This window comes from Martes martes (assembly GCF_963455335.1).
Source record: "Martes martes genome assembly, chromosome: 14".
NCBI lineage: Eukaryota > Metazoa > Chordata > Mammalia > Carnivora > Mustelidae > Martes > Martes martes.
In genome coordinates this window covers 73,554,381-73,571,496 of record NC_137902.1, presented here as the reverse complement: position 1 = coordinate 73,571,496, position 17,116 = coordinate 73,554,381, and the positions used below count along the sequence as shown (strand labels likewise).

Below are 17,116 nucleotides of genomic sequence, written 5' to 3'. Positions count from 1 at the left end.
TCAGTACCACAGTCTGTACTTCTTTAAATATGTTGGCATGAAAGTGTTTTTAGGAAAGAAATGAAGATTGGGAGTTGATTGCCTTTTAATTTGCCTGGTTATTTGCCAGAATTGTTATATCAGAGTTATGTGTGAAAAGGCATAATTGAACCATTCTTCTTGTTCTCTTACACAAAGTTGGTGCCTTTTGATTAAGGATTTGAAGTTACAGGAAGAGTAAATAATTCATTATTAATTTCTAAGGTTGATGACTTTTTCCTTCTAGACTCCTTTCTGCGAAACCGTTCAAGTTCTGACCACGAAGCTACGGCCATGATGAAAGCTCAGTTTATGAGTCTGTGGGATGGATTGGACACTGATCACAGCTGCCAGGTGCGTGAAAGAAATCTGCCACGAGCTCATGGCGGTGGGCATGGGGGGTAAGAGAAGATTCACTGGGCTACTTCATAGGCTTTTTCAGAAAAGTTTTTTTTTTAATAGTTACTTACTAAGTGATGGGGATCTGAAAGAATGGTTTGTGCACATTTTCATCCATTTTGAGGGCTTCATGTTAAAGAAAACGTTAAAAGATTACTTAAGTGCCTGAGACAAAACAGAGAAGAGAAAACAGGGTGAAGCCTCTCCTTGGAGTTTTTAGAATCCTCCTGCCAAGGGAAGGGAAATGACTAGTGACTGGATCCTGTATGCATGTTTCTTTAGACCTTTACCATAAATCTTCACTCTCCGTTCCTCTGTTACTTACCTTCGTTTCATCTTGCTGTTTTCATTAGTTGCTGGAATATATGTACTTTCCCACTTCCTGCCACATGCACCTTCCTCAGGATCCCAGTTTTGTAAAAGACGTTCTTCTAGCCTGGGCATTGTCTGTTCGCCCTGCAGGGCTGTGAGTACCAGAACTAGGGTCCCCTTGTATGCCCCAAAGGGAACGTACCTATGTTGTTCAGTTTACCTCTCAGGGTTCCCATTTTCTCTTAGTTCTTTGCACCTGAATGTTCCATACTTTCTTGCCAGAACAATAATATATTTTTAAAGAAATTTAAAAAAAAGTTCACCTGGCATGTTTGTTTTTCTGCCATTATTACTGAAAATGGAAGTTCTAGAGCCATTTTTGGTTTTGTTTTTTGTTTTTTTTTCATGAATCACCTATTTTATATCTCATGGAAAAGTATTAGAAAAGTTAATGATGTCCTTCTGCTCTTTTAACTTTAGTAGGTATTTTCTATTTTGTAATGTGTTTTTGCCCTTTCATATTTAGAATCGTATCTTTTCTTGCTTCTAAAAAATTCAACCATTATTTCTTCCGATACGGTTTCCCCTTCAGTCCCCGTGTGATCTCCTTAATGGAAAGCCAGTTGGATGTACCTTAATTATATTCCACATGTTTTAACTTCTCTTTCGTATTTTTTTGTCTTTGTACTACAGTCTGGGTAATCTTTTCCTTCTTTTAATTTGCTAATTCTAGGTTCAGTTGTATCTTTTGTATCTTTTGTATGCTATTTAGTCTTTTTATTGAGCTTGTTATTTCACTTATTTTATTTTTCAGTTCTAGAAATTCTTCTAGTTCCTTATGAAGACTGCCAGGTCAGTTTTGATGGGCTCTTCCCCATCAACTCATGTTTCCAGCTAGATTAGAAAACTAAAGCCCGGGATCAACTAGCTGTGTGACGTTGGCCAAATAATACAGTGACTCTGTATCTGAAAGGAGGGAGAACTGTCTATAAAAGGGGAAGGGTAGGATCCACCTCAGAACTGTTGCGGGGTTTTAAGGAATCTCTGTAAAGTGCGTTTAACTTGCCTGGTGTATATTTACTGCAGAAGTATATGCTTATGATTTTTTTATTCCTTCTTTATTCTTATAAATATGTTAAAATATTAACTTTATAGTTGTGTACAATTCTAACCAGTGACTGTACATCTGGTTCTGTCATTTGTTCTGAGTTTATGGTGGCTATTTCCTTGTGTGTTTTGTGATTTTGTGGGAAAATCATATTTGGTAGAACTTGGTGCCTGAATTTTTGGAACCTGTGTTGAAGGTTTATGGTCCAAGGGGCCCAAAGAAAATTTTGTATTTGTCTGCCAGATTTTTTTCAATACCAGTAGGTAGATTCAGATCCAAGATCCATGTTAACTGGCAAAGAACCATGAAATCTCAGATTGTGTGTGTGTTTTAGGTGTTTGTATGTCTTTTCAGAAACCAAAGCTTGACTCCACTGAATGCGTTTTCTAATATTTCACTTTCTTCAGGCACTAGTACTTCATGAGTCCCAGCTTTATGTAGGGTGGACTCTTAGCGTTAAGTCTGTAAGCTGTCCAGTGTACACCCCACTGTCTTTAAGATCTGCATGTTTCCACATGGTATGTGGTCAGCTTCTCCCCTTAGGGATAAACTTCACTGCTGGCTCAGCCCAATTCCTTTACATTTTTGTAGATTTGTTGTTCAATCTGAGGATTTTTAATACTTTATTATTTTTGTTTTGTAGCCGGAGGGTTTAAGGATCTCCTACGTCCACCATATTACCATAAATCAAAAGTTAAAACATCCCTCTCAAGGAGAACATTAAGTCATGTGTCCTCCTTCTACATCCCCTTTATGAAAATACAATTTCATTATGAGGCAAAGTTGCCTTTAGTGTTTGTTGGATGATTAGAGAAGAAAGCACAACTTAGATAAATCTAGGTGACACTAATAGGAATAATTTTTATTAATAATTGGTGCTAATAAAGCTGTTCAATGGCAATACTTTACATGTTTTCAAACACAGATAATCCTCCTAAGCAACAGTATTTAAAGCACTTAGTTAGCCTGTGTAATAGAAAATTGTTTCCTATTCTGTTGTAATGAGTGTAGTTTTAAAAGCCATGGAAATCGGAGCAGGTGGGTCAGGTAAACTCCAGAGCACACAGCACGGTGCTGATACGCTACGACTTAAAACTGAGCTTTCAGAACCGTAATTCTTCATTACACTGATAGTATTCACTGTTTTCATTGTGATAAGTCTGTATTTCTAGGAGCAAATAAGCTGTGGCTTTTGTTAAACTCTAGTAACTTTTTTTTTTTTTTTACCTTTTCTGTGTGTAACTTGAATATTGGTTTTAGACATATTCTTTCATATTCTGTAATTATAGATCCAGCCCAGTACCCCTGCTTTTTCTTGTGTGTATGATATGCCACAGTGGAAACAAAAATCGCCGAGTGGCCCAGGTCAACCTGTCACCGGCTCTGGAAATTCAGGTTAACTGATGACACGTTCTTCATCTGCAGAGAGACATAAAAGAAAGATTGTAAAAAGTCTACTAAAACACTAATTTTTCTGCCTAAATACTGTAAAATTCCTGTTTCTTCCCATTTTGAATTTTAGCTTATTTGCCCTAGAGTTAACACATTGTATATAGTTTATCCATTTTGACCTCTTATAATCGCTCCTTCAAACAACTCTGTAAGTGAAACAGGTAGTTTGAATCACTCTAGCTTTTTTATCATTGTAAATATCTGTTACCATCCTATAGGTATTTGTTACACCATGTTGTGCTAGATTTTTATATGGAGCACCTACATATCTGGGGCACCATTTTTTTTTTTTTAAGTTTTTATTTATTCATTTGTCAGAGAGAGAGCGCGCACAAGCAGGCAGAGTGGCAGGGAGAGGCAGAGTGAGAAGCAGGCTCCCCGCTGAGCAAGGAGCCCGATGGTGGGACTCGATCCCAGGACCCTGGGATCATGACCTGAGCCGAAGGCTACGGCTTAACCCACTGAACCACCCAGGCGCCCCAGTTGTGCTAGATTTACTTAAATTCCTTGATCCTAATTTTTAGCATCCTGTCTTCCATACTGGCTTTTATTTTTTGTTTTAGGCTGTTTGCTCACCTAGAATGTTCTCAAAATACATCCTATTGTTCAGGTTTCTTAAAGTTCTGCTTCAGCCACAATGTCTTTTGTGATTCTCTACAATCTTACATGGTCCGTCTTCCACAAGCTTCCCACTTTGAATTTCCTGTAACACTTAATATATGCTCTATCTCAAAATGTACTTGTATTCATTCTTTATCTTATGCAGTTCTTTTGATCTTTTTTTTTTTTTTTAAGATTTTATTTATTTATTTATTTGACAGAGAGCAAGAGAGAGAACACAAGCAGGGGAGTAGGGAGAAGCAGGCTTCCCATTGAGCAGGGAGCCCAACGCAGGGCTCAATCCCAGGACCCCAGGATCATGACCCCAGCTGAAGGCAGACTTTTAACCCACTGAGCCACAAAGCGCCCCTCTTTTGATCATGGTGCCTGGGTGGCTATGTCAGTTAAGTGGTCGACTCCTCATCTCAGCCCAGGTCTCGATCTCAGGGGTGTGAGTTCAAGCCCCAAGCTGGGCTTTATGCTGGGCATGGATCCTACTTTAAAAAACAGAAAAGACTTTCTTGTTTTAGATTTCATAGAAATTTTACCTTATTAATTCTACAGGGTGTGGAAAGTCAATAAATTTGGAAAATAAATAAGAGCATTAATATTTTTATTTTAGGACAATTAAATACAAAATTACGTTATATTGTGGAACTAACATTTCTCAAATATATGTTTGTATTTACATTTTTTTCCCTCTAGGTGGCAACCTCTCACAGTTAAACTGAAAGTAATTTGGCTCTTGAATGTCATTAAATGTGAAGTGTAGAAGTAGAATATAAGATTTAGTGGATCTTTCAGCATGTTCTGGAGTTAGATTATTTCAGAAATCTAAAACCTCTTAGGCTGAAATAAAATTATGTTAAAGAAACGTTTTCATTAGAATAACAGTAAATTTCATTTTGGGTAGCAGATGTGGGCCACTGTTGGGTTATACAGAAATAGCAATGGTAATGGTAATTTTGAAGCCTTTCAGAAATTAACTTGTTTGGGATATTTTGTCTTTATTTGTGTTGATTTTTCATGTCCACATCTTTTATAAATAAAATGATACAAACCCAGAGATTGGCAGGGTCACCTGCATTTCCTTTTCTTCTCTTTTTTTTTTTTAAGTTTATTTATCTATTTATTTATTTTTAATAATCTCTACACATTGGGTAGGGAACACATGACCCCAGGATCAAGAATTATACATTCACTGACTAAGCCAGCCAGGCGCCCGTTCTTTTTTCTTTTTTTAAAATTCTATGTAGCATTTTGATGTTTGCTCTTGTTCGATGTTTGCTCTTCTTCTCTTGCCCTTGTTGAAACTTTGATGGCTGGAGGTTGTGTTACAGCATTGAGGGGGTGTCACCAGCACTGCTGACATGCCTGTGAAGTGGTGATATGAAACCCAGAGGGAAAAGTACATGCTCTCTCTTCCCACCGCCAGAATCCTTAGACTCAGGGCAAATGATTCCTTTATATTAGTATCAGCAGCCTTGAAGTATCCCCCTACATGGGCTCCCAAGCTGTACCATATGTGGCTCCTAATTATTCATCATGCAGCCATAGAGCAACCATCTATTATAGAATACAACCTTTTTTACTTTAAATCTTTATAATTCTTCGTTAACTGAACAGTATGTTATTTTAGTTACAAAAAGGCTGGTGAAATGTATCAGTCTTACCAGCTTGGCCATGATTTGCTCTCTTTAGGATTAATTTTGATTTGTATTTATAAATTTTTGACTAATAGTGGATTAAAATAATTTCTTAGAAGATTTAAATACTTCTTAACTTTTGTATCTTCTAAGCCTTAGTAATAACATCCTAAAAGGAGCGTTACGGTATATTTAATACAATACCTTATGTTTTCTTTATCTGTCCAGGTCATAGTGATGGGAGCTACTAACCGTCCTCAGGATCTTGACTCGGCCATCATGAGAAGAATGCCCACGAGATTTCATATCAACCAGCCTGTGAGTGCTTTTGATTGATGTTATGCCCAGTTAAATACTCAGCTTTTTACAGGAAAGGAATGTTTCTTTTTAATCAGACTTACTATTTATGACAGGCAGGAAAGGAACGGGTCAAGAAGCCCTGTAACTGTTTATTCGTCCTCTCCAGTCTCCACTTTGTCTTCCTTCTTTCATACTTTCCTAAGATGAGTATTGCTTGCTTCTCTTCAAAGTATATAATTACCCCAAGTTTGCTTAGCTGCTTGTGTGATTTTCTTTAGAGTGTAGCACATCATCTGGTAGGTATGTGGAAAACGTGGACTACAGTTTTTGGTTTAGCTCAGGATGAAATTAGGGGCGCTGGCGTTAAGGAATGGCTCCCTTCAGAAGGCTGCCTGGAAGGACTGCCATTGATCTGGTTCATTATTGGCGGTCGTAGAGGGGGCTTTCCTCCGATAGGGTCAGTGGTTAACCAGTGGGTGAGGTATTACACTTTAACTTAATGCAGGTGTGAGGGCGGTCTTCAGCCAGTGCTCCTTTCTAGTACTTTTATTTTTTTCAGTAAGAAATACTCTCAGGTCAGTGATTATAACTTAACCATACTGTGTAATTTTTCACAAAGTCATCACTTCTTGAATTTTTTGGGCCTTTCTATTGAAGAAGGAAACAGGGTTAGTAAGTGAACATGTGTGCCATGCGATCAGCATGTTACATGTATAGCTGTGTAGAGGAACGCTCAGTGTCATTCCTTTCAGATCTTGAAATAAAAATGTTCTAATACAGTCTCTAGGTAAAAATTCCTGGTCTTCTTGTATATTCTGCAGCTTGCCGGTTTGCAGCGATAAACGTGGTTTCCTTGCATTGATGGTTGTGGCCTCTAATTGCTCTGACCTGTTATTTTCTGTAGCTATGGCTTCTGGCCCCTCTGACGCTACAGGCAAAGTCAGCCACTGTTTTAGAAAATGTACCCAAGAAGTCAGTGAAGAAATTTTTTAACTTGATGTGGGAGACTCTAAAATTGAGTTTGACGAGCGTTGACACTGTCTCTGTGTCGGGCACCTGCCAGGCTCTGGTGAAGGAGCTCGATCCCCGTCCTCTACTCTGTCATAGGAAAGGCGGACACATAAATGAAGAACACAGTTTAAAGAACTGTGAGAACCTGAAATGATGATGAAAACTAGTAATTCTGTCTGAGTAGTTAGTGAACTATACAGACTCCAGCTGGGCCTCGAAGGAGGGCAGGAATTTCATATGCGAGTGAGGCAGGGAAAGTCTTTCTGCCAGAATGAACAAAGGCAAGAAGATGTGGGAGCACATGTTTAATGATGACCTCTGGGGGTAGTTCACTTAGCGCATCCGGAAAACAGGTGGAGGGAGGGTGGGAAAGGTAGGCTGCTGCCAGCTGTGAATGAACTTTGTGTGACTCGACCAAGAGTTTCACTTTTATTTTGTTTGCAAGACAGGACATTTTTAAAGAAAATTTCCTTTGATGGTTCTGAAGACAAAGATTACATTGATAGAATCTCCTCTTGCGGTCCAATATAAAATGATATACAGTAGAATGTGTGTGAATTTTTGTTCAGCATTGACAGCATGTAAATAAATGTACTGTCAACACTAAACAAAAATTCACTAATAAAAATTAGCAAGTGTGGAAGTTACAATTGAAGTGGAAGAACTGAGAGGGTATTGTTGCTCTATCTTCCAATTAGTGGTAAAGATTTTACTACAGCATTGAGTTTTTAGAAGTTTCCTGAATAAAGAGAAGGAGATATGCAGAGCTGCAGGGGAGAGACTTCGGTCATCCTGGGTATTCATTCACTCACTCAAACATGTTATTTCCCAGACATTGTGCTAATCACTGGGGATTCAGAATAAGAAGATGGGAATTCAGTTGGTTGACCACAGATGATAAGAGTCTAGAACCTAGACCTTGCTTAGGCCAATACTTTAGAGTTTCTGTCATTTCCTGTAGGTATTGTCTGATGGTTTACAGATGAAAGAAGAAATGTTAGGAGAACTAGTTGATTCTAATTTTTTTTAGTACTAACTGGAAATTATTCTGGTTTTAGGCTCTAAAACAAAGAGAAGCAATCCTGAAACTCATCTTGAAAAATGAAAATGTAAGTAGAAAATGACAGTTTTCCCCATCCTATAAATATGTTTATGTTCAGAAGACCATTTTAGAAGAAAATGAAAAAGTGATCTGAGGATAAACAGCTTTGTACTTGGCATAAATCACTGTAAAACTGTTGCCTGTTCATGCAACTCAGTAACCCTGGTGCATTTGAACTTAACAAAGACGGTCTGCTTTTTTTAAAAACCCTGTGTTTTCACATCTACAGATTACCATCTTCTTTGGTATTTTCAGACTGTTCTCCAGTTATATAAGATACATTTATTTTTGTACAGCAGTGTGCATTTTTTAAAATTTATTTAATTGCAATATTTTTTAAAGTTGGAATTTAGATTTAAGAAGGTATAATCGAAATCTTTAATAGTTTGTATATTTAAGGTCACATGCTTCAGAATTAAAATGAGTATATTGTATGGTATTCAGGGAAGAATCTCGCTTCCTTTCCTGTATTTCTTCTGTATCCTTTCAGATGGCATTGTGTCCATACCAGCAACTTAGAATATGCTATTATTCCTCTTCCCTATTCTGCATAAAATCATATTAATAAACTGTCTATGCTGTTCTGTGCATTGCTTTTTTCATGCATCTTTGAGATCTCTCCATATTAGCATATTGTATCTTTGTTCTTTCTCTCTCTTTGAGTTTTGGTTTTTGGTTTTTGGTTTTATGTGTTTGTGTGTGGTTTTTTGTTTTGGTTTTTTTTTTTTTTTTTTTTTTTTTTTTGCATTGCATAGGATTCCACTATATGGATATACCATAATTTATTTAGTCAGTGCCGTATTGAAGAACATTCAGGTTGACTTTGGTCTTTTACTCTTTATAAAATGCCTTGTATGTGTGTCTCTTCACACTTGTGCAGGAATATTAATGGGGTGGATTTTCCAGAAGAGGAATTGATAGATCAAAGGATATGATTTATAATTTTGGTAGCTGCTACCAAATAGTCTGTGCTAATTTACTCTCATACCAACAATAGTAGAGTATCTCTTCCCCTGTAACCTTGCCAAGAGAATGCTATGGAACTTTGTGCCAACATGATAGGTAGAAAGTGGTGTATCTCATTGTATTTTTAGGGATGAAATGAGTATGTTTAGGAGCCACTTGAATTCTTTTCTGTGAAATACTTGTTCATATGCTTTGCCCATTTTTCTATTGCAGTGTTCTTTTTCTTATTGATCTATAGGAACTCTAATACATTATGGAGATTTTTCTTTGTTTTGAAATTTGAAAATATTTTTTCCTGGGTTATCTTTTTTAATTTACTGGGAATTTTCCCCCTTTATAGATTCTGAGTTTTGAATAACATTGTATTCCTCACTGTCCTAAACTTCATATCTAAACTCATTATTTGGGGGGCACATGGCTGGCTCAGTTGCCAGAGCACACGACTCTTGATCTTGGGGTTGGGAGTTCAGGCTTCACGTTGGGCATAGGGCTTACTTAAAAAAATAATAATAATTAAATAAATTCACCATTTGAACTTGCTGTAGCCAAACTAAAAAAGTCAAAAAGATTCCCATAGTGAGGAATTCTTATATTTCCATGGTTTGCCTCCATCCTTGGGTCACTAACTCTGCTCCAGCTCTCCCCTACTTCCCCACCTCCCAGGTTTATTTTAGTTGCATATTTAAAAGGAAGAATTCTTAACTTTTTTGACTTGACCTCATAAACATTATTATACTTGCAAAAAATTGACAGTAATTCCTTATTACTACTGAATACCTTGTCCAGATTTTCTGTTCTCTGCTAAATGGCTTTTTTTTTTTTTTTACTGTGTAGGTGTAAATCCATATAAAGTTCATAATTTGTGATTATTTGATAGTTTTTCAGTCTCTTAATCTGTAGGCTATAGATTATTCCTTCATCTCTCTCTCCCTTTCTCCACCGTCTTTCAGTTTATTTGTTGAAACAGTCAGATTGGATTTGTCCACATTTTCCATGGTCTGGGTTTTGCCCTTGTTGCCCAACCCAAAGTTTCCTGGCTATCTTTGCTGATTTTTCTGTATGAATTTTAGAATTTATTTGTCTTACTCAAGAAAAAACAAATCTAGTATTTTTAACGGATCATAATTCAAGAGAATTAAGATCTTTTTGATGTTGAATCTTTGTCCAAAAGCAGGTATGTCTTTGTGGTTCTTCCAGTCTTCTCCTATCTCTTTCAGTAGCATCCTGCTCATTTTTTTCTTTAAAACCAATCATAGATGGGGCGCCTGGGTGGCTCAGTGGGTTGGAGCCTCTGCCTTCGGCTCAGGTCATGATCTCGGGGTCCTGGGATCGAGCCCTGTGTCGGGCTCTCTGCTTGGCGGGGAACCTGCTTCCTCCTCTCTCTGTCTCTCTGCCTGCCTCTCCACCTACTTGTGATCTCTGTCTGTCAAGTAAATAAATAAAAAATCTTAAAAAAAAAAAAAACAATCATAGAAAACATATATGCTATTTGCAGAAGTTTGAAGAACCTAGCAAATGAAAGAGATTACTGTTGTGGGGATGATAGAGTCATTTAATGAAAGAGATAAAGGCTGTGTAGTCTTTTCTTAAAAACTACTTGTACATGAAGTATTTTGTACAGTTTCAGGGGAATTCCTAATACTTTCCATGTGTTTTGGGTAAAGAACTCCTGTCCTGTATGAGCAAGAAACTGAAGTATTACATTTGCCTTTTACCTGAATATTCGGTAACCACTTTGAAAAAGACATTGTGTAGTTGTAGTGCTGTTTAGATAAAAGACACTTAATTGGTGAACCTTTAACAAAGATAGGCATCATTGAGCAGTTCAGGGAAGAAAACAAAAGAGGTAATATAATTTGATGAGTTCTTTTGAATTAGGATGGCTGTGCTACGGCTTGAAATTTATCACGTTATTAGAAGGTAGTTGCTGACAATTTTGTAGACTTCAAGTTAATACAGCTATTTAATTCAAAAAAGTGTAACAAAGGTTGGTATTGCCAGAAGTTAACTTGTGTGGTTTAATATAGATAGAGGTGATGTGGATGACTTACATAGAGATGATGAATATAAATGATGCAATTTAAGCTCTGTCTCATGAGATAGCCACACTTTACACAGGCTGTAATGTTTTCACATTTAACTTAAACTCCTCATTATTTCTAAACTTTGATTACATATTCTGCTTTTTTTTGTTGTTTTTTTAACAGTAGCATCTTTGGAAATTCTGTTAGAATTGCATTTGTCATGGGTATAAGGAATTTTTAGCATTCTGTTTCTAAAAGCATAAAGAACTAGTCTCCAGTTTTATGATTCATAATAATTCTGAATGCTTTCTGGATAACTGTCGACATGGGAACATTTTATTTCCCACTAGCTGGTATTTGTATGCTGAAGGCATATCATTACTTCACTAGAATCTGAAAGAAATTATTGTAGTTTTGTTAAAAGATGCCTCAAAGGATACTGTTTCTAGTCTTTCACATTTCTTTACTGATAGTTCCTTAACACAACTCACTCATGTAAAACAGGGTAGCGATTTTTGCTTTAAGTTTCAAATATAAAAAGAATTAGGACTAATAAAATGCTTATTACCCTGTCTCTGTAGTGAGATCATCAGGGTGTCCTTTTTACAAATGAATCTGAGTTTAGATCTTTTCCATAATGCAGCAGGAGTAGTTCACGGACATGGGTTTTGGAGACAGACCCAAGGGCCCCACATTCTTACTTGACCGCTCCCTGCTGGGTGACCTTGGGCAGATACTGTTGAGCATCCCTACGCCTTACTTAGTTATTTCTCACTGGGAAAGCGGAGGGAATGCCAGCAGTCTCATAGATTGGTTTCAAGAATTTAAATGTGTTGTGAAGCACTGAGAGTGCCGTGGGTGTGCGCCCTCCATGGTACACGCGGTGACTGCGCACAGCAGGTGCTGTGCTCCCGGCTATCTTAGGAGTCCTTCAGTGTATGCCAGTGTGGCTCCTGGGACACAAAACCTTGTTTAGGTTGGGAGCTGCCTTTCTAGTTTCCTAATGAAAACAGTTCCTGTGACTTCGAGGTTTGTCTGATAGCTGTTATCTTGTAAAAAGGGTTGCTTTTAGAGTATTTGCCATGTGCTTAGCATAGTGGTGAGATATACTTTGTTTTACTTAATCCTCCGTCCATCTAAGGAGCACATAGTACTGCCATTTTACAGTTGGGGAAACTGAAACCCAGAGAAGTTATAGAATAAATTGCCCAGGCTCACACAGCAAAGGAGTGATGGAGCATTTCTCTTAACCGTTGTGGCGCATTGCCTCTGATCTTCTTGCTCCTGCAGTGACTGGGATCTTCTCCTTTTCCAGCCTTTCTCATACCTGGTTTGTTCATCTTTGTGACTTGATTGCTGTGTCATGTGCAAGGCTTGTGAATGGTTAGGACACAGTGCGGCCCAACAAACAGTGGCCAAAAGGAGTGGAGGTGGTGATTGTTTAAAGGAGGAAGTCTAATTTTTAACATCTCAGAGTATAATTTGGAAGGTGTTTTTAAGTAGCTATTTATGAAATATTTTAAGTGTATACACTTAATAAGCTTACATCTAACACCCAGATATAAAAGGTACTCTTCACGTTCTTTGCTTTCTATCTCCTGTGGTCTCTGTCATTGGTAGCCTGTTGTCCTGAAGTCGCCAGTGTCCGTCAGTCCCATGAGTGTGCATGGACAGATGTGTAATGCACGTACTCTTTCACAAATATTACAAGCAGTAGAGTAGTTTGTGTGTGATTGCTGATGTACACATGAGAGAAGTCTTCTAAGACAGAGGAAGAGAATAACCGTCTCGTGACAGCGTTGGCGTGTCTGTCTTCCCGGGCCCTGTACACTATGTCTGGTAAGGCTTTATTTTGCTGTTCCAGTCATAGTGACAGTTAACGAAAATTAGATTTCAAAATTCCAGCTTTTATGGTTAAAGAAAAAACTAGAAACTGAAGGTTCTCCCATGCTATTCCAGTATGCGTTCTTTAAGGAGCGTGTTTGGGGGGTGCCTGGGTGGCTCAGTGGGTTAAAGCCTCTGCCTTCGGCTCGGGTCATGATTCCAGGGTCCTGGGATGGAGCTCCGCCTGGGGCTCTCTGCTCAGCGGGGAGCCTGCTTCCTCGTCTCTCTCTACCTGCCTCTCTGCCTACTTGTGATCTCTGTCTGTCAAACAAATAAATAAAATCTTTTAAAAAAAAAAAAGAAGAAGAAGAAGAAGCATGTTTGGCTCGATGCTCTGCAGCACTTTTTATGTTCCTTTCTCCCTGTGGAAGGTGGACAGGCACGTGGACCTGCTGGAAGTTGCCCAGGAAACGGATGGCTTTTCGGGCAGCGACCTGAAAGAGATGTGCAGGGATGCGGCCCTCCTCTGCGTCAGGGAGTATGTGAATTCTACGTCCGAAGAAAGGTACGATCCCTCAGATGTGTCAGACCCTTGTAGAGCTTTAAGGATGGCTCATTTTTCTTTACAATACCAACCCTGCTATGGAACCAAAGTAAGCTTGAATGAACGCTCGCCCCAAGTTTATTAATTGCCTCTTTTTCTAAAGGGAAGTTCTGAAAGTGAATTAGGGACACGGGTCATGGGGAGGCTTCAGAATGAAGAGAAAGAAAAGCCGAATTTCTGCTGCACATGCACGGACTGGGGCGCAGAAGACTGACAGGAGCTTAGGCTCACAGCCTGTGCTAGGAGAGCAGGGCTTTCCAGCACTCCTGGCTTGCTTTCCCCCTAACTTCCTGATCCCACTTCCTGTGATCTTGCAGGAGTTTCACACGTAAATGGGGGTGAGGGCTCTGGCTGGGAGTTAGACTTCAGCTTGTTGACAGTAACGTGTTGACCAAACAAAGAAACTGTTGTCACTGCAGCCAACTTCAAAGCAGGAGTTTGAGAAACCAGTTCATACTCAGAGACACTAAAGAAGGGGAACAAGTCACCCCTGATGAACCCCAGGCGGCAAGGACATTTCCCAAAAGGCCCCTTGCCCAAGCCAACATAGCTCTGCGACTCGTCCCATCCTGACCTTCTGACGAGGAGTTGCTGTAACTCTTAGCAGATCCGTGTACTTCCAGGGCCTGTGGTGAATGAGTTCTCCACCTCTTTCCCTTTGGTTTCTCAGGCCCCCTCCCTCCCCCCACCTAGCACATGGCCGTTGCAGGCTTCCCCAGCAGGGTGTCCTGTGGCAACGAACCGTCAGCTGCGTGAGTGCTAGTTCTGCACCTGCCGTAGTGCTCCCCGGCGCCCCGTTAGAGAGAGGCTCACTTCACTTACTTGTCAGATTATCCAGCAACTCTGACGCTAACGTTGGGAATACTTTTGACCTCTGACTGTAGCCAAGAGTCCACTTTCCAAAGGTTTTTATTCTTATGTATAAGATAATGAGGAGAGAAAAAAAAAACCAAACCTATGAATACATACATTTTGTGTGACTAAATTACATTACTCATGAAGGTCCTCTTTTCCTGCTGCCCTCAAAGCCTTTAAAAAACTTATATTTCGGTATGAAAAATTAGCTAGTAGACTAGGCTTTTCATAATTTTTCCCCAAATGTTTCTCTAAGTGTTGTAGATTATGAAGAGACATTATATATAATTATTAAAAAGGGGAGGTTTTTAGAGTAGTTGGTTTTGTTAATAGCAAAGAATTTTTTTTTCTGTTCGTCACATGCTAAATATGTTCCTGAATATGTAGCCACGAATGCTCCTTGTGACTCCTTGATTGGAATTCCATTCCCGTTTAGATCAGCTGCACACCTGTGTCTAGCGTTGTCCCGTTTTGCTAATACTCTGCCCGTGATTCTTAGTGTGCGGTGTTTGGTTTTCATCCCCATGTCTGGAATGTGTATTTACAACCAGCCGTTCCGGCCTCCTGCCTCCTAGCAGTTAGTGGTGCTTCAGAATCTCCCCCCACAGGCGTGCGCGTGGAGAATTCCTGGAGGCGTTCACGTGGAGCGGTGAAGTGTGGCTGTCTTCTGGGGTTAGAAATGTGGGAAAGACACGTCACATTCTAATCTGGGCAGCATATTTGAGGGAGGTATAGCCTGAAGCCATTTGACCATCTGCCTTGTTTGCCTTGCAGCCACGATGAGGATGAAATCAGGCCCGTGCAGCAACAGGACCTGCATCGGGCGATTGAAAAAATGAAGAAATCAAAGGATGCGGCGTTTCAGAATGTTTTAACACATGTTTGTTTAGATTAAGAGTAAAGATCATTTGTACAGTTCAGTGTGATCTAGTTCGATGTGCTCTCTTACATCAGTGGAAATAGAATGAAAAGAGAAATGTTCTTCACCCACCGAGAGAGTTCTGTGTTCCCAACACTGGTTTTATACTCTGAATTCTATGTTACTGAGATATACTTGTGTGAGCAGTATCGCTGCTTGTCGGAAATCAGGAGCGGTTTGATCCAGCCTGCCTGGGCGCGTGTGTCTGACCTCTGTAGCCACGTGGGGCAGCCCGAGAGCGTCTAAGCCGGCCTCAAACGTGATTCATTGATTCATTCGTGAGGAAGGGGATGTGAGTGTGCGTGTGTATGTGCGTGTGTATATTAAATGTATATATTCACACATTTTATATTGAATTCTGTAGATATGTTTGAATACAGAAACTTTTTTTTACCCCAACTACTGAATCAGAAAGTACCAAACAGTATATAGCAAAATGAAGATTTATGGTTGTGTCTGAGGTACGGCGATTCAGCCATTTGCAGTTGTTCTCCTTTGTTTCAGCTTTTTTTAAGTCGAGCATTTCTCTGCTGTGGAATAGTTGCAGTCGACCCCCTCTCTGTTTCCGGATGTGGCTCCGCTGTTGTGGTATCAGGATAAGCAAATAAAAATACTTGTTCAGTGATGAGCATTGACTGGTTGTCACGCAGTTGGGCGATCGACGCGGATTTCACCTCCTCCTGGCAGCACTCCAGATAGAGACGTGTTTCACATCGGTACCCCGACACATGGATTGAAAGCCTTGCCCACGAATGGCTTTGAAACACCACGGTGCCATTCACTATATGTATGTGACTGTCCTTTCTTCGTTTCATGGGACATAGTTCTGTTGTAACCATGGTTTTTTAATGTTATTTTAAAGTTGTATATTCTTTAATTATGGTCAAATATAATTTGGTCATCAAAAATGAAATGATAGTTAAAAGCAAGTAGCTGTTAACTAAATGTGCTAAAAGTACTCATTTTGTAACTTTAATTTTTTAAAGTTTTCTTAGCATATTTTAAATTGTGCCCTAGTTAGTACAGATATACACATCACAACCCCTATATTGTATCCGTAGTCATTCGATGCTATGTGCCCTACATGTGATACTTTTTTTTGTCCAAAATGTCACTAACCAGAATTCTGTTACAGGCACGTAACGCACCGCATGAGGAAAATGGCGCAATATGATCTTGAGGTGCCTTCTGTGAACCACCTGAAAGATTAAATTATGCTTCAGATAGTTTTGTTTTTATTGTATTTCTTTGAAAACTCTCAGTCTTTATTTGTGAGTTATTGGATTAACTTATTTGCAGAAAGTCTCTCACGGAAGCTGTCGGAGCATTTATTCTGTTGTGCTTTGAATGACGGGTGGGGCGGAGGCTACAGCAGAAAGCAAGTCACGAACATGGTGACGATGACTGAAAGTGGGCTGCAAAACACAAATACCAAAAATAAAGTTTTGTCTCCATTTTTAATGACTATTATACTAGTATTTTATAAATATGTAATAAAGAGGACTCTCTTTATTAATTTTTCTCTACTTCTTGGTCTTTTCAGGTATGTAACATTTTCTGAGTTGTCTTTTGGGTATACACCTTGCCGTCGGAGTGTTTTCTCTCTCTGTGTAGCTTTTGCACTGGTACAGCATACATTCTAGTAGGCAGTCATTATTGTGGCTCAGGACGGAGTTCAGTGATGATTTGATTTTCATCTGATGGCATATTGATTCAAAGTAAGAGGCTCTGTCTCTCCTGTCCTTTCTTAAATTCAGACTATGCAGTAGTATATAGTTCTTATGTTTACCATGGCTTTAATCACCAGAGGAAGGTAGAGAAACACACTAATCCCATCAACCGCGACTCATCTTTAAGGCCTCGAGGTAATCAAGGACACTTTCTTGTATTCCTCTGAAGAATTTTGAGTGTCCTGTGATCTGTGCTTGCTGCAGACGTGCACTTGGCACAGGCAGTTGGGTTCTGGGTTCTCTGCT

General features: G+C 39.2%; 1 protein-coding gene across 1 annotated transcript in view; it reads left to right on the top strand.

The window, feature by feature from the left end:
• Positions 1 to 16,604, top strand: part of ATAD1 (ATPase family AAA domain containing 1) — a 51,982-nt gene extending 35,378 nt beyond the window's left edge. The window contains exons 6-10 of the mRNA XM_080823603.1: positions 266 to 372; positions 5,764 to 5,853; positions 7,905 to 7,955; positions 13,194 to 13,327; positions 14,996 to 16,604. Of these exons, the coding sequence (XP_080679729.1) occupies positions 266 to 372; positions 5,764 to 5,853; positions 7,905 to 7,955; positions 13,194 to 13,327; positions 14,996 to 15,116 (503 nt within the window). The 3' untranslated portion in view covers positions 15,117 to 16,604. The remainder of the gene's footprint in view (positions 1 to 265; positions 373 to 5,763; positions 5,854 to 7,904; positions 7,956 to 13,193; positions 13,328 to 14,995) is intronic.
• Positions 16,605 to 17,116: the final 512 nt, after the last annotated feature.